This window comes from Zootoca vivipara, chromosome 8 (genome assembly GCF_963506605.1).
Source record: "Zootoca vivipara chromosome 8, rZooViv1.1, whole genome shotgun sequence".
In the NCBI taxonomy this organism is placed as follows: Eukaryota; Metazoa; Chordata; class Lepidosauria; order Squamata; family Lacertidae; genus Zootoca; species Zootoca vivipara.
In genome coordinates this window covers 77512942-77534375 of record NC_083283.1, presented here as the reverse complement: position 1 = coordinate 77534375, position 21434 = coordinate 77512942, and the positions used below count along the sequence as shown (strand labels likewise).

Sequence of the window (21434 nt, the reverse complement as noted above, 5' to 3'; positions counted from 1 at the left end):
AACTGGTGGTCTGTGGACCCCAGGGGATCTGTGGCACCATTAACAAAAACTACCATAGGGATAGGGAAAATTTCAAAAGTAGGGAGCCCAAGGCTTGGCTTTTGACAAACAGGGGGTCTGCAGTACTTAGCTAACTGGGAACCACTGTTCTAGGTCTCTCACCTTCCTCTTATAATACTGTAATGAAATTTCTTTAAACTATTTCCCTTACTTTCAGCATAGGACTTTCAAGATTAAGGCATCATGAAACAGTGGGGTCATACAAGTCAGGAACAGACTGGGAAGGTTAAAGGTTGAAGTAAGAAAAGTACTGCCTGCAAGTGAGCAATATAATCCGGGAAGAGGAAAGGGAAGTTAATGAAGAGACACTAAAAAATGCAGTTCTTGTTTTTCCGCTGGTGATTTCTGAAATCAACAGGGTTTACAAGCACAGCAACTTCAAGACAGCTCCATGTTCACCAAGAGTATTGCACAATGTTTGGGAAGTTGCTTAGACTTTGCTCTGAACAACAAATGTTGAAGTTAGTTAGGCAAATGAATAAATCAGCATGTGAACACAAAGCCATTACATTCCTGTTGCTCAGGGTGGAGGGGAATGTTTTTAATTTTTTTTCCTATTGAAATTTTTGCTTCAGGAGTTTTTATTTTATTTTTGAAAATTCCAAAATAATTTATGAAAAGCACAGCAGTAATTAAATCTAACTATAATTTCCTGCGCTTTAATGAAAAGATTAACACAAAATAAGAAACTTGCTTACTTTTTTAGCATTTTGTTTTAAGCTCTTAGGACATGGCAAATTCTTTGGACAGTCACTTTGGGGATTTTTTAAAAATCAGTTATTTAATGAAATTTTATTATTTTTATACTGTTCTGTTTAACAGTAGCTTCAAATCTTGCTATTGCAGAGAATGTAACTAAAGTGTGTCTAGGACGGCAGTCAACCTGAGAATAAGCACCATTAACCTCATAGGAAAAGCTTATACGTTCTGGCTGCAATAATAAACAATAAGTCTCAGTTCTGTATTATGACATCCACACACATTCTGCCATGTTCCTCTGTGCTATAGTGTCTATAAGCTAGACTCCTATGAGCCCCTCAACCCTAGGATCCACCCGGTTACCTCCAAGTGGCTTTTCATTAGACACTTGAGGGATCTGTTTTCTTGCCTACGTCCTCAAGTGGAAAGGGGGTAGCGGACAAAGTCCTACTTGGCAGAAGTTTCAACACGCATAGGCCATACAAAAGTTTTGTTGCTTTAAGAGAGGCGGAAGGAAGCACATATTAACAGTGCAGCACCTTCCGCGCACCCCGATCCTCAGCATGTTGACTAGGTAGCGAAGTTGCAATCCTGCTTACCCGGAAGAAAGCCCCGCAGATTAAACGGGGCTCACTCTTTGGTAAGCACACTTGGGGTTGCAGCCGCCCCCGTCACCTCAATGAAGCTGGGCTTGCTTCTTGTACTCAGAAAAACAACAACAACAATCCCCAACTTTGTTCAACGGGGCTGGCTCCCAGGTAAAAAGGATTTGCAGCTTTAAAAAGAATTGGGCACCCGCCTCCTTCCCTGATGCGCGAAATGACACACGCACACAAAACATGTCCACGCACACAAAACATGTCCACACACACACCCCGGCCCACTCTCCATTTAGGATGACATGCAAATATTGTGTATGTGTGTGTGTGTGGGGGGGTGATTTTTAATTTTTAAAAACTTACCAGCTTCCCCCTCCTCCCCTAATCACCCCTCCCAACAACAAGCTCCCGTGAGAGACGCCAAACCAAGACCCGGAGAGGTGGAAAGAGAGAAGAAAACAGAGAGATCGGGGGGTGGGGTGGGGGGAAGGTCAGCAGTACCAGCAGGAGGGTGTCCAGCCCGGGTCTCTGTTTTGACTTTAGGCGGCGAAGACATGCTTGCTCTGAAGCTGCTGCTTGCTGCAAATCAATAGCCCCAAAAGCTGGCGGCGGCTCGCTCAAGCGCAAAGGCGCACCTCCAACAGCGTCCTCAGTTGCCAACGTGGCCTCTGGCTGCGCACGGATCTGTCGTCAGAGCGCGCTCCCGCGCGAAGCGGCGGGAGGAGGAGGAGGAGGAGGAGGAGAGAGAGGGACGCGCGGAAAGAGAAGGACGGCTGCTCCTTCCTCTTCCTGCAAGCAAGGAAGGCAAGGGAGGCGCGTGAAGGCAGCTGCGTCCTCCACTCTCTCTTTTTTTGGCTAGGGAATAGAGTATGTTGCTTTGTGTTTGTTTATTCAGCTCACACAATTTATACATTGCAAGAAGAAGAAGAAGAGGAGCGGTTTGCAAAAAGAGGGAAATCTAGGGTGGAATTGCAACATAGAATTGTAGAGTTGTTGGAAAGAGGCCCCGGCCCCGAGGACATCTAGCCCAACCCCCTGCAATGCAAAAGTTAAAATGCTAAACCAGGTTAAAAATTACGCCCTCTGGGGGCGTCCCACCTGTCTCCAGAGACTATGGAGAAGTGTGCTTTCAGGGGCTGAAGTTGGAAGGTTGCAGCGCCCCCTGTGGCTGTAGAGAAGTCGGGAGAGACATGCTTTGATGCAGCTGGGGCAGATGAAGGTGTTTGGTTGTGGCGATGCAGGTGTGCCATTTCATCTCTCTGCACCCCTCCCAGCAGTCATTCCTCTGGTCACTGCTGTGGATACATAACCTGACGGATGGTTTCCATGTGCTGTAGTTGTCTAGCAAGGGATTCCCATACGGTGGAGTTAATGTAGCCAGCCTTCTTGTCTTTTTTGCAGACATCTTTGTAATGCATACGTCTGCCTGGTGTCTAAAGCCAGCTCCCCGTAAAGCACATCTTTAGGGATCCTGCACCTTCCATTCTGTGGGCATGACCAATCCAGCATAGACGCCCTCTGTCCTGCCTTGTGATGCCCTAAATTTCCTGATGCAGCTCATGTGGAAGGTGTTGATGCAGCTTGTTTATACAAGTTATGTTGATCGAAGTTGATGCAGCTCATGTTGCTCCTGGCAAGTGTAAGTTGCCCACAACTCATTACTATTAATACAATTGTCCTAAAAACAGGAATCTGAGAATTGTAGAGTTGGAGGGGGCCTCAAGAGCCATAGTGCAACCCTCTGCAACGCAGGAATCTCAGCTAAAGCATCCATGGCAGATGGCCACCCAACCTCTGCTAAAAACTTCCAAGGTAGGATGCTCCACAACCTCCCAGGGGAGACTGTTCCAGTGTTGAACAGCTCTTACTGTCAGAAAATTTTCTCGTATGTTTAGTCGGAATCTCCTTTCTTGTAACTTGAATCCATTGTTTTCTTCTGGAGCAGGAGAAAACAAGCTTACTCCATTTTTTGGTGTGACAGCCGTTTAGATATTTGAAGGTGACTGTCATATTTCCCCTCAGTCTGCTCTTCTCTAGGTTAAACATACACAGCAGCTTTTAGTTGGTGCTTAAAAGAGTACTGTACTGGGAAGGTGCCTGCTCTTTAAAAAGTGGGGTTGGGAAGGCTGTGGATGGCAAGCCTTTTGGCCTACCTGCGTTAACAGCTACTGTTGGCTATCTAGAGCCCCCATGTACAGGGGCACTGTACCAGCATGCCTCTGCTTCACACATAATTAACAGCAGTAATAAAGACCACAATTGAATTCACTCCAGAACTTCTTTATTTTAACAATGTCCCAAGGTACAAATAAAGAGTTAGCATCTAAATAACTTACCACCTTGTTGTTGATTGCAGGAAGGCTGTCTATCATCCAACTTAGGAGAGTTTTGATAACTATGTGATATAAATTGTATGGAACATTGCAATTTAGGGAAAAATACATTTAGTTTAAAATTCATTCAAGGAAAGGCAGAACCTTTGGATTTTTGTGCAATGTGGTGGGATTTTAGACGATATGCTAATAACAGTAATTTGTGACTTGACTCCAGAAGTAAATAAGAATGTTTGGCTATCGTAAGAATATGAGATGATGTCCTGTTTGTGGATAGACTATATTCCACTGTCTTTTTACTTTAACCTTGCTTATAGCATTTGTACTCCTGATTATTACGGTATAACACCAGTTTATTAATACCAAAGGAGACCTACACGAAAAGTAGTAAAAATGTGAAATTACATATTTTTCTTGATACTGTAAAGTATGCACCCCTTCCTTAAAGGTAAAGGTAAGGGGACCCCTGACCATTAGGTCCAGTCGTGATCGACTCTGGGGTTGCGGCACTCATCTCGCTTTATTGGCCGAGGGAGCCGGCGTACAGCTTCCAGGTCATGTGGCCAGCATGACAAAGCCTCTTCTGGCGAACCAGAGCAGCACACGGAAACGCCGTTTACCTTCCCGCCGGAGCGGTACCTATTTATCTACTTGCACTTTGACGTGCTTTCGAACTGCTAGGTTGGCAGGAGCAGGGACTGAGCAACGGGAGCTCACCCTGTTGCGGGGATTTGAACCGCTGACCTTCTGATTGGCAAGCCCTAGGCTCTGTGGTTTAACCCACAGCGCCACCCGCGTCCCTTTACCCCTTCCTTACCCATTGTTTATACAAGTTATGTTGATCGAATTTGTATTTTGCTATACTGAATTTGTATTTTGCTATGAAATATTTTTTTGGGGGGGGGGAACTGTTGGAAAGGATCTTTATAAATAAGTATTTTAAAAACAAAATAAGTACATTTTGCAGTTACCTTTGCATCTCCAGTTTTTATCTTGCAAAGCCTTTGCTTTGATTTCTAAACACAAATAGACATTGGCATCATTTCTTCATTTGTAGTATTTCCAGCACCTAATCTGAAGGAGGATTTTGTGCCTTTCATAACCGCAGAGCCAAGAGTTATTTAGCAAGGTCTGCTGGCACTGAACCATTGCTAAAGGTGCTAAAAAGGCTGGTGGTGAGGTTTTACTTGGTGTTTTTTTGTTTTTGCAGATAGTAAACTCCTGTCACCAAACTGCCTTCAGTTTGCTACCAGAAACTCGGTCTGGTTTTTCGATAGCAGTAATTGGGTTAAAGATACAACCAACAAAATATGTCACAGTAACCTGGACTCTGACAATGATTGCACAAGTTTAGAAAAGCAGAATCTAGAAATCCACCCTTCTCAGCAAGACATGGTATGACAGCACCTAAACACATGTTGCTGTAATGTTAGTCAGTTAAAGGAGTTACATGACTTGTAGTTTTGATTGAATGCACAAATGAAAACTAGGGAGGAATATCAGGTGGAAGAGGTTCCACTTTTTAAAATGGTTATTGAAATGCATAAGGGCTGAATATAGAAAGCCCTAAACCAGTGGTTCTCCAAAGGTGTGGCAGGAGAGGATGGCAAATATGGCAGGAAGATTAAAGGACAAACAAACATAGTATAGTATCTTTTTTTTATTCGCAGAAACAGAGATTTTCAACTCTTGACAGATATGAAAGCTCAAAAGAGAAAGGCTTCTTTGTGTTTGTCTCAAATGAGACCTAATATAAAAGAGATTATGTGGCAAAAGCAAGCTCACCTCTCACTGGATTTGTATACTGTAGTTACAGGTAGGTACCGTGTTTCCCCTTTTTTAAGACGTAGTCATAAAGTAAGCCAGGGCAGGATTTTTAAAGATTTGCGAATATAAGACATACCCCGAAAATAAGACATACCTCCATGCCGTGTGGAACGAGACCACTGAGCGCCCCAGCCAGCTAGTGGGACCCAGAACGCCGGCTGCGGCAGCAGGAGGCCTGCCAGCTCGGTGCCTGGAGCTGGGTGCTGCTGCAGCGGCGAGCGCGCAGAGCGCACGAGCCAGCGGCCTTGCCTCTGCCCAGCCCGGCCAAGGAGGCCTGCCGCCCCGCCGCCCAGACCGGCGGCTGCAGCATGGAGTGTGCTGAGCGCTCCACAGTGTCGAGCGCTTGGGAGCGCCCTGCCGGGCCGAGCAGAGCACCTGAGCCAGCGGGCCTCCACCTGGCCCAGCCGAGGAGGCCTGCCTCCCCGCCGCCCGGAACCGGCGGCTGCAGCATGGAGTATGCTGAGCGCTCCGCAGCGCCGAGCGCTTGGAGCGCCCTGACGGGCCGAGCGAAGCAGCTGAGCCAGCGGCTTCCACCTGGCCCGGCCAAGGAGGCCTGCCTCCCCGCCGCCCAGAACTGGCAGCTGCAGCGTGGAGCGTGCAGAACGCTCTGCAGCGCCGAGCGCTTGGGAGCACCCTGCCGGGCCGAGCAGACCCCCTGAGCCAGCGGCATCCGCCTGGCCCAGCCGAGGAGGCCTGCCTCCCCGCCGCCCGAAACCGGCTGCTGGAGCACGCGGAGCGCTCCGCAGCACCGAGCGCTCAGGAGCACCCCGCAGTGCCGGCTGCTGGAGCGCGCGGAGACGGGGGCTGCCGCCAGCGCCTCTCTCCAGGAGGCTGCGCGAAAACCTGACGGGCTGCTCTCTGCCCCCAACCCCGGGACTTAATTTACCGGTATAAGGCTCTTGAGCAGGAGACGAAAGGGTCGACCGGGTGTAAATAGTGGATCTGCGACCGCCCAGAAGATCAGCTAGAACGGAAGGCTTGGCTTGAGGATCACGCGGAAGGATCGCACGGAGGCAGGAGACGCCTCGCGCAAAGCGCTCCCAGGCCAGCTGCCTTAACCTGCACTAGAGCTCCTAACTAGGCTTGAGGTCTTGTGAAGAAACAACCTTTTTGGGAGGATACAAGCGAAAGACGAAATGGGCACGTTTCTTGCCCATGTCCATTTTTTTAAAAAATGAAATCTTTTTAAAATATATATATATTAAAGATTTTTTTTTCTAAAATAAGCCTGATTCTTTCATCTAGAAATCCTTTGGCCTGGAGGGGATGGGGGAAGGCAGGTGCAAGCCCCGGGCGCAAAAAGATGGCCGTTGCTGTTGTTATTTCTTGGTGCCCATAACCTACCCCCTCCCAGCTCCCCCCAAATCCTATGCCTACCCCTGCCCCGCCCCCAGCACGCAAGAAATAGACCCAGGCACTGCCCGCAGCAGGGCAAATGCTTTGCACCAGAAAAGGCTCTCCAGTTCAAAAGCAACCCAAGGCTATAATCTGAGTCTCCATCCACCCACCCCCAGCTTTTGGGGAACAGCAGCAGCAGTCCTGCATCCCCCCCCTTCAATAAAAGGACTCTGCAATTACTGACATACCGTGTTTGCGTTTCACATTAAAATACCCACACACGTGCAAAACTGGCTTGCCCACAGAGCCCGGCTGCGGGCACATCTCCCGCAGCATCTGGAAGAGATGGGGCTGGTGGAAAAAAACTGACACCCTCCTCAAGCCCTAAACAGAAATCCTTTGAAAGCTTTGGAGGGCAGACAGGGAGACAGGCAAGGCAGGCAGCGCCGAGCGCTCAGAGAGCCCAGCAGCGCCCCGAGTCAGCGGCGTGGCCTGGCTGAGGAGACCATAAGGTAATAAAAACAGTAATAAAAAAAAATAAGACATCCCACTGAAAATAAGCCACCCTGTGTTTTTTTTATGAAAAAAAGTTATAAGACGGTGTCTTAAAAAAGGGGAAACACGGTAGCTGTGTTGGTCTGTAGTCGAAACAAAATAAAATAATTCCTTCCAGTAGCACCTTAGAGACCACCTAAGTTTGTTATTCGTTTGAGCTTTCGTGTGCATGCACACTTGTATACATACTTAAGGTACATATATAAGAGGCTCGTTTATAATTAAATTTTGGGAATGATTCTTATGAAGCTGCATGTCCCATGATCATATTATAAAGTAGTTGTGTTCTATGTTACACAACTAGCAATGCTAGGAGTTGTTTCTTTTTGTTTTCCAATGTATTCCTTATCAGTTTAAAAATTTGGTGTGGCCGTGAGGTAAAATGTTTGAGAACAATTGTTCTCTTGCTTAGGTTTTTAGAGGTGCTGACTCATAGCATCCTTTGGCACCTTTACAGATGTGATAAAGAAACTAGCATCATGGGTAGAAACTTTTTTCCCCAACTCAAGGGCTCCATTCCCTCATGAACCTCTGTTACTAAAGGGTATGGTACGGTATTTCTGATCTCTTTTCTAATGCAGTTAAACAGACAAACAGAATTCCAAACTGTACAGGTCACTGGCCATACAGCTTGTCTAGGTAGGGCTCAGGCTGGAGCTACAACATAAATATCTGTGTAGCTTTGGGGAGAAAAGCACATTGGGAAGGGCTGAATTAGAGCAGCCAAATTATTGGGCTGAAACGCGTTAGACAATCCTTTCTCTGAAGGGCCCTGGGTGAGGGGTTCACTCTTCTGCGTGTTAAATAAGGGTGAAGATATAATTTTAGGGTTGCCATAAGCCCAGAATGCCATATCCACATTCATCGGCATCGTCCAAATGTCCGGGACAATTTGGACGTATGGCAGGCAATTTTGCTGATGTTAAAATAGCTCAAAAAAGGCTTTTTAAAAAAACTTTGGGCAAAACAAAATAAAGCTCAAAAACTTTTCCATCTGGTTTTTCACTGTTTGAAATATTGCATTTACTTTCTCTTTTTTCCTCTTCTTCTTTATTTTCTTCCTTTACTTATTCTTCCTTTTTTCTTTCTAGATTATTTTGGCTTTTATTGTATGTTGAAAAGGTTTAATAAATATTGATTATAAAAAAAACCCAACCCTTTCTCTTTCCCCACACTCAGTCCTCTGCTCATCCTGACCCCCCAAAAAACCTAATTTTCCAACATGATAAAATGTGGTGAAGATCAGGAATTGCAGAATTAGAAAAATAGAAAAAAATATGGCTGATTTATAACTCTGATGCAGCACATTGCCTCAAAAACTGAACTGCTGCAGCTGAAGGCTCAACAAAAGAAGCTGGAGCTATATTGAGCTTTCCATATTCCCAGTCCCTGTCGGAGGCTTTGATTCCCTGTTTATCTATCTTAGATGTAGTCTGCTGGGTACTTGCTGTTGCCTTACCTTCAGGTCTTTGGTAGATGATTTAAGATTTCTGTTAACTTTGTTCCATACTTTATCAATCACAAGGTTCAGGGCTTTTACTCCGTGCATTTTTCTCCCAAAGAATATGAACCGGTAGTCGGCTATAAATAATGCATTGTGAAGGGCCTTGCATTCTGTCTCCGCTAAGTCTGTGTGTAATATAACCTCATCTTTTTCATGTAGGGAGCTTGGTGAAGTATATATATGGCCAGGCTGCAGCAGGCACTATTAGAATGGGCTGCGTTTATTTTAAGAGAGAAATTATTTATTTGGGGAGATAGATATGTATTTTCAACTCGTTTTTTAAGTACCAGTTAATCTCTAATTATGACTGCTGTATTATTCTTAATCACCAGAAGTCTGGTTTCTTCAGAATTGATAACCACTTCTTTTCCTGGGCACTCCCTACTTAGACAATAAAGACAATTAATGCTGTTGGATTGGCAATTCATCATAGTTAAAACACCTTGTGGGAGGCACATTCTTCTTCCAAATTAATGCACTCCCCCCTATTACTTTATAATTGGAATGCTTTCCAATTTTACTGGGGATGAAAGGAAATATTCCGGCATATAAAACAACTGGGCATATAAGACGACCCCCAACTGTTCCAGTTAAATATAGAGTTTCGGATAAACTTGCTGTATAAGAAATATGACCTGGCGTATAAGACGCCCCCCAATTTTTGAGAAGATTTTCCTGGGTTAAAAAGTAGTCTTATACGCAGGAATATACAGTAAATAAAAAATGTGAGGAGTAAATCACGGGTTAAAGGTAAAAAGACCAGAAAAGTTGACACCAACCAATAGAAATAAGCTATCAGATGATTATGAGATACTATTTAATACTCAGGTAGTTATCAAGAAATGGTAGAGAGACTATAAAGACAAGCGCTTTTAGATGGATGTACAGTGGTGTTTATGGGCCTGCAAAATGAATAAAATTGGTGAAAAGAAGATTGAATGTACTAAATTTGTACAAAACCAAAAAAAGAGCCCCCCCCCCCCCGTGACGGAACGTGTCTTCCAAGGAGATGGAATATTTGTAAATAATGAAGAGATTTCACAGACATGCAAACATGTTGGAAGTATGGGAAGGCAATTAAATATTGGCGGGTGGTAGTTAATATTAATTTTTCAGTTTTAGACTTTACAGTATACAATATTAGACTTTGAGATGTTTATTACATTTTGTCAAATGTCGTGTTTCTTATTTTTATATCTTACAGTGGTTAAGAGTGTGTTTTCTAAAACGGAAGAAAAGCAGTTGAAGAATGATACAGTTGAGAACTAAAGTTGACGGCATTTCTGAGGAACCCACAATAAAGTGGCCCTGAGGAGAAGGAATCTAGTGATTCGGTATGGAAAACAAGGTAAGAAAGGGGCAGAGGGCAAACTTGACATTGTGAATCACATAAAGGTTGAGATGAAACAATGGTGTTTTTAAAAAAATCGATTTTTATTTGATTTTACAGACAGAAATTTACAGTATAACAATACCAAATACATATCCATGTATAGAGAATTCTCAGGATCTCAAGACTTCTCCTTTATCTCCTCCATGGGTCCTATTGTCAACATTTTCAACTCATATTATGCCATACTCTATATTTTATATCCATCCATATTATCCACAATCTTTGTTACATTACAAGTGACATTGAAATCCTGCTAATGTTTTCATCTGCTTACAGTGGTCAAAATAATGGCATTTTGTATCCAACAGTCGCAAAGGTATATGGAAGAAATATAATTCCACGTGTTTAAGTAATATTCTGAGTAGACCCACTGAAATCAGTGGGGCTGTCAACGCAAACTTTCAACTCCCATTCATTTCAGTGGGTCTGCTCTGAGCATGATTTAGTCAGGTAGAATCTTAGATATACTATACAGCAGATATATATTGTGTAGTTTTTCATAATATAGATCTCAGCTTGTAAGCAGGTTGCGTGAGGCCTCCCACAAGATCTCAGTTGGCCCTTCCAGGGGTTCTCCCCCTGCTCCCCCTTTTTATTATATTTTTTTAAAAAAATCATCGATCCACATAAATCTGTAACTCTGTAAGTGAAATTAGCATGAGATGCGATCTACCTGTATAATATTTAAAAAACGAGACAGAGTTGGAATCCTTTCAACACGAAGTGAAACTGATACCATAACACTTAGAGATAAGTTTATAGTCTGCAAAAAAAGAAAGAAGGAAATATATAACTAACATTTGGGTATTCTGACAATAGCAATCATGAGGAGAAGAAGAAGACTTTCCCCAGTATTCTTGGTGGCAATGCATGCAGTCATGACCACAGAGGCACAAGCATGCTGAGTCACATTGAAATCAATGTGTTCAATGTGCTTATAGCTGGGCTTCGGATTACATTCTGTTTTTAACACAGAAAGGAACTCGGGAACCAGAGTTCCTGAGTTAAACAACACAATGTAGATTTTCAGGGTTTTTTTTTTACATCAAATTTGGTTGTGATTTCTGTATTTAGTAATGCAAGTGTGCTCTTCCTTAAACAATGCTTTTTATATAAAAGCCACTAAAATCTTTATTGTGGTTGCTAGCAACATGGTCCTCTGCGTGTTTATTCAGAACTGAATCTAATTGTATTTGTTGGGTCCTGCAATACTACAAATAATCAGAATCCTATCATTTATCTATTTCTGCGGTTGGGGCGGGGGGCTCAAATCTATAACCAGTGCTTTTTCTGGGAGTACTCAAGAGTACCGGCACCTTTTTTTCCTATAAGAAATGCACTGTCCATAACAGGGGTAGGCAGCCTAAGGCCCGTGGGCTGGATGCAGCCCAATCGCCTTCTCATTCTGGCCCATGGATGGTCCAGGAATCAATGTGTTTTTACATGAGTAGAATGTGTCCTTTTATTTAAAATGCATCTCTGGGTTATTTGTGAGGCCTGCCTGGTGTTTTTACATGAGTAGAATGTGTCCTTTTATTTAAAATGCATCTCTGGGTTATTTGTGAGGCCTGCCTGGTGTTTTTACATGAGTAGAATGTGTGCTTTTATTTAAAATGCATCTCTGGGTTATTTGTGAGGCCTGCCTGGTGTTTTTACATGAGTAGAATGTGTCCTTTTATTTAAAATGCATCTCTGGGTTATTTGTGGGGCATAGGAATTCGTTCATAATTTTTTTTCCAAAATGGTTTTTCCACATGGTTTGAGGGATGGTGGACCGGCCCATGGCTGAAAAGGTTGCTAACCGCTGGTCTATAACAATATATTTTCCTGGCTTGCGGCAAAACTAGGGCTAATCTAAAAGTGCTTTATTCTCCAATCCCATCTCCAATTCCCTGTGGCAAGGGGAACTTTCTTTTGAGTAGACATGTATAAGAATTTGGCACTGCCTGTATTGTTTTTAGCTGAACGTAACAGGATTTTATGTTTCTACGGTTATGTACTGTAAACCTTCAGGAGGGGGTAGCCCAAACACTTTCAAATAGCTGACTACCTTTCAAGTCAATCATCTCCTTCCTCTATGTTCCACTTCTCCCAGCGGAGGCTGTTAGGATTCCTTATGTGGGTGGCTAAGGTGCAAAGAAAGCGATTTTTCTTGGACATATTGCAGCTCCCTGTAGCGAGACATGAAATATTCTGACAGCACTGGGCTGGGCCAAGAGTCTAAAATGGGATAACATATGCTAGCTGACTAAAGAGACCTATAAAAAAATTATAAAAGCTTTTGTTTTGTTGCTGGTTTCTACAAGGAAAGCTGCCAAGCATAACATGTTGTAGAACCCTTGGGGCGCTTTCCCATGTTAGCAGCTTCTATTGTATGCATATGGTGATAAACACCAGCATGCCCTTTTCAAGGTTTCCCCCCCTCCGTACAATTGAGATTAATACTGCTAGATACATTCAATATTGGTTTACTGGAATCCACGAGGATTTGGCCTCCTTTCCTACACATGCAGGGTTTACATGGCACAAAGATGTGGCACACGATTAAACTGATCCCCTTGCTGCAAAGATTCCCCCCTCAAAAAAAAAAAAAGGAATACAGGAAAAGTTGCTGGCAATGATAGCTATATTTCCATATTGTGAGACCCAGCATAAGATATTTGTTTGGACTAGCATACATGTATTGCTAAGGTGCAAGTGGCACTGTGGTCTAAACCACTGAGCCTCTTGGGCTTGCCGATCGGAAGGTCAGCGGTTCAAATCCCTGTGACGGGATGAGCTCCCATTGCTCTATCCCAGCTCCTGCCAACCTTGCAGTTCGAAAGCACACCAGTGCAACTAGATAAATAGGTTCCGCTGTGGCAGGAAGGTAAATGGTGTTTCCGTGCACTCTGGTTTCCATCATGGTGTTCCGTTGCGCCAGAAGCGGTTTAGTCATGCTGGCCACATGACCCGGAAAGCTGTGTGTGGACAAACGTTGGCTCCCTTGGCCTGAAAAGCAAGATGAGCGCCGCAACCCCATAGTTGCCTTTGACTGGACTTAACTGTCCAAGGGCCATTTATCTTTTACATGTATTGCTACTTATTTTATATTGCTGGAGCATACTTATTGCCTCCTCCTTTTAAATATATTACCTACACTTGATCCCCAAGAGAAAGTATATCATGTTTAGCTGAATATAGTTTGATATAACTTTCAATTCGCCATGAAATGTTTCAAGATTTGTATTATACGTCCTGGGGTCTCCAATCCAGTTCAGCCAATAGCAGATTCACACCTTATCACTTCTGTACGCTGTTCTACTTACTGTATACGAGGTGACTGGTAACTGGATTTATAAACTGACTCCATTTTGTTTCAGGTGTTGGGAAATCATAGAATTGTAGAGTTGGAAGAGATCCCGAGGGTCATCTAGTCTGACATCCCTGCAATGTAGGAATCCTGCCCACAGCCATCCCTGGGTGGGCTCGAACCCCCAACCTTCTTGTTAACAGCCAGACACACTGACCCATTGTACCACAGAAGGGCAAGCTCTCTGTGTGGTATTATATCTGTAATAACATTCAGGTTATCTTTCCACATTCCAGTCATATGAACATGCATGTGTTCAATTAATCTAAAGTTGCTCTGATAAGCGAAATTTCTTAGAATAAAACCCTATAAAAATCTGCTTGGTTTACTTTTGAAATGGGCTGAAGTGCAGGAACTCCTATCGACCTGTGAATCAGGCTGAGTGTTGAAAAGCATAATATTCTTGGGGGGGGGGGGGAAATGCTGTGAGAATCCATGGATATAGAACACCTTAGTGGTACTTGTAGGAGATCATTATGTGGCTGACTGCAAGCTAATTGCATTTGTTCAGTGACTGAGAAAATGGGATACAGATGGGAAGTGAGCGGTAGGAAACACCCTACTGTTGGAGAGCAAAATGCTACAAGGTATAGCATTACCTACCGTGTTTCTCCAAAAATAAGACACTGTCTTATATTTATTTTTCCTCAAAAAAACACACGGTGGCTTATTTTCAGGGGATGTCGTTTTTTTTTTTTTAAGTATGGTACAGTTTAACCTACAAGGTTAAACTGCCTATCACTATGGCTTATTTTTGGGGTATGGCTTATTTTCGGAGAAACACGGTAGCATGTTGTTGTCAAGGAAAAAAGGTTGGAATTGCCTACCCCACGCATGCACTTTTTTCTGCTTAAATAGCGCCTTTAATTAATTTTTAGCAATGTGTGGTTGTCACAAAACAAGTGTAATGGCTGAGGGCTGCTAATAACGTACACTTCTTTAGTGGGAGTATAGCTAAAGTGATTGACAGCATTTCCTGCAAAGCAATGTGATAAATATCAGTCTGTGAAAGCTGCTTTGAATTCACGAATATAAATAATCATATGAAGATATTGGCAACCCCTTTTTAAACTTTTTATTTCCAGAAAAGGACATAGAACGCATAAACTGTCACAGAGCGAGCCAGTCAGTGGTACAGCCTTTGCTTTGCTGATAGCCAGTCTTTGTTTCTTAATGGCTTATTTCCAGGCAACTTTATGGTTAGGAGAAACCAGTTTAGCCTGCATTTGTACACTGCTAAATTCAATGTCTGGCACCTTCTCTAAATCAAGGAAGTATGAGTGCCTTGCCCCCACAAACTCTGGCACCCCAAACCTGTAACAATACTTGGCTGCAGTCTTCACACCGGTTACTGCCATTTAGTCCTAGACATCCTCTAGAAAGCTAGAGGATTGGTGAAGGGAAAAGGAAAAGGTAAAAGACCCCTGGACTGTCAAGTTCAGTCAAAGGCAACTATGGGGTTGCAGCGCTCATCTCGCTTTCAGGCCGAGGAAGCCGGTGTTTGTCCACAGACATGTCATGTGGCCAGCATGACTAAACCACTTCTGGCGCAACGGGACACCGTGACAGAAACCAGAGCACACAGAAACGCTGTTTACCTTCCTGCCACAGCAATAACTATTTATCTACTTGCATTGGTGTGCTTTCAAACTTTACCTTTAGTGAATCAAACAGTGTGAAGACTGCTATCTTACGGATGCCATCTTATTGGTAATGTTTATAATGCCACCCAATATCCCTTTGAGCTTGATATTTTCTTCAAAAGCAGTGTATTTTATGAACAAATAACCGGATGGGACTGGTGGGGAGGCAGGCACCTGACGGCATGCACGCACGGTGCGCTGACATCATGTGGCCCCGGTGGCCTGTGTGATTGGGGAAATTTCACAGAGAAAAGGTTTAACCTACTTCTCCCAGTGTGTAACTATTATACGGACGGCCACGATCCAAATCAGGGGAGCCCACGGATGATTTTTTAAAAGAAATATACAGAGATCTTGGGTGCAATTATTGAATTCTAACGTCTTGGCTAGGGTGGCCCCTAATTATTTCTTCTTTGCCAAGCTGACCAGCCATTTCCCAGATAGAGATGCATTGTGTAGCTTTGTAAAGGTGTGAGGGGAATCATACCTACTAATGTATTGTACCGAATAACACCATAGGGTTTCTGTCAGGAAGGGAGCTGAAACCATTGTTGCAAACATCTTGATATTTCTGAAGGCTGCAGCTATCTCATTCAGAAGACAGTTATTCTAACCTCCTCCTTGGTACTTTGCTGCAATTTCTGTGACTGCCAACCCCATTCTTACTTCTATGACATACCTTAAAGTGTTCCGGTCTGATGCAATTTCACATTTTAGCAAAGTCCCTGATCTCAGGGTCTCTACCCCCTTTCCCCCATCTGCACTGTTGTTTAGTGTACATTAGATGGTATGCTTCTTATACCTCTATTAATTCTCCAATGACATTCTCCATATCTCTGCCTTCCCATACTTTCCCTTCCCTCAGTCTGGACTTTCTCATATTAAGGATACTCCAAAAAAAGGGAAGGGTAAGTGAAAATCTGGATTGAAGGGGGAAAGTGATCGAATCAAGGGGGTGGGCAGAGTTAGGCCAAATGTCTGCTGAAACAGTGTCGTTATACAACAGCAAAATGCCATTATTGAGTGAGCTGGGCAGAGATCCTGGCGCAGATGTCTTCACCCTGGGCACTGCCATGGGGAATGCAAAATGCACTCTGACAGCCGAATGCTGAGAAGGCCCCGCCCTCCCCAAACTGAGCAGATGGACAGGTTCATGTTGGAGGAGATGGTCCTTCAGGTACCATCAGAACAAGCTACTTGGGGCTTTAAAGGTGATCATCACAACTTTGAACTGACCTTGGAAGTCACAAAAGCGGATCCAGCAATGGAGTCAACGTGCTCCATCAAACTGCTCTGGCCACAGCAACCCTGGCTGTAGCATTTTACAGCCATTGTAGTTTCCAAACGCTTTTCAAAAGCAGCGTCGCACAGAGCACGTTGCATTGGAATCCACTCAGGATGCAGCTAAAGGCAAAGATGGGGAACTTGCAGCCTTCCAGATAATGCTGTACTGCAGTTTCCATAATCAACTCTAACCACTCTGGTGTTTAGGGCTGGTGGGAGCCCATCAACATGTTGATGGCTACTTGTACCTCTCTCCTGGTCTAAGGGGACCAGCTTGCACTCACTTTTTATTTAACCACTCCCCTGTTTTGCTTAGTTACATGTTTTCTTGACAGAAAAGGGGATGGGCAAAGGGGGAACTCGGGACCTTGTACGTCTGGTCCCTGGCGTTAAATAAGATTTTCCCCACAGCTTGTGTTGATATTTAAGTAGCATCTAAGTGACCAGGTGGCGCTGTGGGTTAAACCACAGAGCCTAGGGCTTGCCGATCTGAAGGTTGGCGGTTCGAATCCCTGTGACGGGGTGAGCTCCCATTGTTCTGTCCCAGCTCCTGCCAACCTAGCAGTTAAAGTGCAAGTAGATAAATAGGTACCCCTCCGGCGGGAAGGTAAATGGCATTTCCATGCACTGCTCTGGTTCGCCAGAAACGGCTTAGTCATGCTGGCCTCATGACCCGGAAGCTGTACGCCGGCTCCCTCGGCCAGTAAAGTGAGATGAGCGCCGCAACCCCAGAGTCATCTGTGACTGGACCTAATGGTCAGGGGTCCCTTTACCTTTAAGTGACCCAGGCTGGTGATAGTGGGTGTTGTCAGCTAATTTACCCACAGCGCATATTCACTCAGGAATGTAAAGCTAGTCCAGCAATAGATGCACCACATATGTCTGCTGAACATGTACTTTGCAAAATGTCACAGCTGGGGAATTACGTCTTAAGGAAGAACTTCTAAATATGACCCTTCAGGTCTTTCACAAACTGGCAAGACTGTAAGAGACATGCCACACAAATGTGTCAAAAAACATGTGATGGAGTGAACTGTAACCTTATCTCCAGTGCTCACCCCCCCCCCCAACTTATTTTTGAAGGTGTTTTCCTCCACAATCTATGTGTTAATGTTGCTATTTTAATTTCCCCGTTCACAATGATTTTGGGATATCGTTGCCAATATCTTGTCACAGGTCACTTCCCATCTAGTCAACACCATTAAAGATGGCAGGATTTGCCAGCCTACAAGAAGTTTGTGGGCTTCGTTCCAAGCCTGTTTAGTCCTCTGCGGAGGCTGCCAGACAAGAAGCCAGTGAATATATTAGTAGCTCTGATGAGAAATTGGCAGTGAGAAATCCTGCAGCCTCTTCCTCTCTCAATTCCCTATCTGTGCGTTTTGTGTAATACTCCCATTAAGATGGCATCTGGTCGCCATTCGTTTTAACAACAGGTGCGATCTTTTAACTGGTTGAGGCAAAGTTTCCAAAACTGCTTCAGTGGCAAGAAATGGCCCAGATTTTGTTGCAAGCAATTAGATGCCCTCTTTGCCATTTTCAGATCTGGGCTATATTGTCTGCACACTACTCGGAAAGGGGGGTAGGGGGCTGAGAAGAGGTTCATTGTTCTTGGTTGTGCTTATTTCCCACCTGGAGTCCTAATCCTCTTTTCGGAAAATTCGCATTTACTTGGTTGCTGAGGCAATGAATAGTGTCACAAACAAAGGATTAGGATGTCAAAAGAGGACTAAGCAGCAGGTGCAAAACTGAAATAAAGATTCCCTTTTCATCAGAATGCTTTTATAATTGAAAATGGATAGAACATTTTAATGTACAGATGCAAGGTTGTTGCTTAAGATAAATGCTTTCCTCAAGGTTTGCTCGCAGGTTTGCACAACAGGCTATGCCCATGATAACTGCAAACATATGAGAGTACATGAGACTTTATAGATGTTGCCCAGCCATTGCAAGAGTTCCCGTGTTAAGGTGTCAAGTGATGTGGGGTATTACTTTAGGTGCTCACCACAAACCTTTTACTAGTGCCATGTGTAACTATTACACGGACTGTCTATACCTGGAAGGCCATATTCACAAATACCAAGGGCTACAATAATGAACCCTGAAAGGTATCATACAGATAGCCTTTGCAGTCAGTCAACCTGCTACAAATCCACCTAGCAGTTACCTTGTTCAACCCACATTTTACCAGCTTCTCTGCAAGAATATCATGTGCGGCTTTGTCAAAAGCCTTACTGAAATCAAGATACACTATGTCCACAGCCATTCCTCTTATCCACCAAGCTTGTGACTCTATATAAAAAAGAAAGAAATGAGATTCGTTTGGCATGACTTGTTTTTGAGAAACCCATGCTGGATCTTATAAATCATAACATCCTTTTCTAAATGTTCGCAATCTGTTCTAAGGACCTTTACTGATATCAATGTCAAGCTCACCGGTCGGTAGTTACCTGGGTCTTCTTTTTTTATCCTTTTTGAAGATTGGGACAACATTTGCCTGCCTCAAGTCCTCAGGGACCTCACCTGTTCTCCAATAATTCTCAAAGAATTATCAAAGGCTATAGAGATTACTCAGAGGCTCTGAGCTTACACCCACAAGCTCATTTAATACCTTGGGTGCAGGTCATCAGATCTTGGAGATTTGAATTAATTAAAAGTAGCTTACCACCTCTTTCCCTATCTGCATGCAGCCATTTATAAACAATGCAGTGAGTAAACACTTCCAAATAACTGTACAACACAGTTCTCTTCACAAGATGCTAATGGTTGCCTCATGGGAAGCCAGTGGTTTCCAGTGCTTGGTTTCCGAGGTGAGTACTACCAGATTACCCTTGCATAGGACGATAAAAAGAATGCAGTATTCATTTGCCCTGTGGGATTCTATCAGCCTGAGAAGATGGCTTGAGGCATCTCATATCAAGGCATCTCTTATCAAGGCAACCATCAGAGGCTTTCTGTCATGATCCACTGGAATCTTTTGGAGCACAATGGAATGAAGATCGCAAGAAAATGTTTCACGAGATCATTAGGTGCTTAACATAGGCTCCAGTGTTAGCCTGTGGGTTGCAAGTAAGCCATTCATTCTCTACTTGGCACACAGATACCACCACTAGTGGACTGGGGGCAATGTTGTACCAATAGATTGACGAAAAGGAGGTCTCACCATGAGCAAAGCCAGACACTACATACATAAATAAGAATTTCCAGCACTGAAATGGGCCTTTATTGAGAAATTCCCAGACAATTTGGAAAGACAACCAATTTAGAGAAACAATATGCTCCTTACCTACGTCCGTTCATGGGCAAAGCTGGCCACAATATTCATTATCCACACTTAAGTATTCATCGCCAGACTGGAAAGACTAGCATAGATGCAAAGGCATTATCTTGCCAACAGCATAATAAATAGTCCAGCATCCCTGCTGGAGGAGTGAACACACTATGTGGTGAGGATGGAGTGAAGCCAGGACCATCAATGGGATTTGCTGCCGAGACACCAAGGGCTCCATATGTTTTTATAATAGTCTGTTTTTCTTGTTGTTAGACAACAATATGTCATGGAGAAGGTTGATCTAGCACTCTTTTCTCTTGACATCTCGCTCGCTTTGCACAGTGACCGTTTATGCACAGCTAGCCTGACACAGTTCAATGGGATTCTGTGTTTATATTTGAAACAATCTTTTATTTCTTTGTTTTCAAGTCTCATTCCAAATTCATAAATACATTTTCCTATACATCAAACAAAAGCAAAACAAATATTCCATAAGAACATAAAATCATTTTTAAAAAACAACACACTTCACAGTGCTCCTGACATGATTCACAAACAATATTGCTTGAAAACAAAGTTAGACTGCAGTCCTATACACACTTACATGAACATATGTCCAGCTGAACCCAGTGGGATTACTTCTGAGTAGGCATCTATAGGATAGCCCATCAGACCAGTAAAATACAGTAATTCTTGGAAGGACTGGTGAAAAAGAAGAAGAGAGAATTTCTAGAGTATAGGTAAAGGTAAAGGACCCCTGTACGGTTAAGTACAGTCAAAGATGACTATGGGGTGTGGTGCTCATCTCGCTTTCAGACTGAGGAAGCCGGCGTTTGTCCACAGACTGCTTTCCAGTTCATGTGGCCAGCATGACTAAACCGCTTCTGGCTCAACGGGACACCATTACAGAAACCAGAGTGCATGGAAATGCTGTTTACCTTCCCGCCGCAACGTATCTACTTGCACTTGCGTGCTTTCGAACTGCTAGGTTGGCAGGAGCTGGGACAGAGCAACGGGCGCTCACCCCGTTACGAGGATTTGAACTGCCGACCTGATCGGCATGCCCAAGAGGCTCTGTGGTTTAGGCGCCCCTAATCCACCAATCCATCAGCGTACTGTACATTTTTACTTAGATGGGAGCCACAACGAATATCCTAGTCCTCATCCAATAGATACAATTAAAAATTTAAAAAGCAACATTACCTCAGTACTTTCCCTTTGTTCCAGGATAACTGGCTCTTTTTAGTTACCCCACCACCCTGTGAAACTTATCAGATTCGGAGGAAAACAGGTATCATTTGGCAGCTTTAATTTATCCTATAGCCTTGCTACATCAATTATTACAGTTATTAAATAAATGTACACATTTTCCGCTCATAACTCGAAAACGTCGGATGTCGAGTAGCTCGTAAGTCAAGGTCCCACTGTATTAACTTACAACATTTCAATGGAGGAGGAGGTGGTGGATCTTTAGAGAGATCTGCATGCACAATGCAGACAACCATCATCTCTCATGTGGACTGCTTTAATGAGTACCTCTATCACAGACAGTGAAAGGCACATATTTGTATTCTCCAGA

The 21434-nt window shown here is 43.7% G+C and overlaps 1 protein-coding gene and 1 long non-coding RNA gene across 2 annotated transcripts in view; one reads left to right on the top strand and one right to left on the bottom strand.

Moving 5' to 3' along the window:
* Positions 1-2047, bottom strand: part of DAP (death associated protein) — a 33330-nt gene extending 31283 nt beyond the window's left edge. The window contains exon 1 of the mRNA XM_035125960.2: positions 1860-2047. Within this exon, the coding sequence (XP_034981851.1) occupies positions 1860-1914 (55 nt within the window). The 5' untranslated portion in view covers positions 1915-2047. The remainder of the gene's footprint in view (positions 1-1859) is intronic.
* A 71-nt stretch (positions 2048-2118) lies between these two features.
* Positions 2119-21434, top strand: part of LOC118090339 (uncharacterized) — a 66273-nt gene continuing 46957 nt past the window's right edge. The window contains exons 1-2 of the long non-coding RNA XR_004693238.2: positions 2119-2997; positions 10120-10263. This is a non-coding gene — a long non-coding RNA (uncharacterized LOC118090339). The remainder of the gene's footprint in view (positions 2998-10119; positions 10264-21434) is intronic.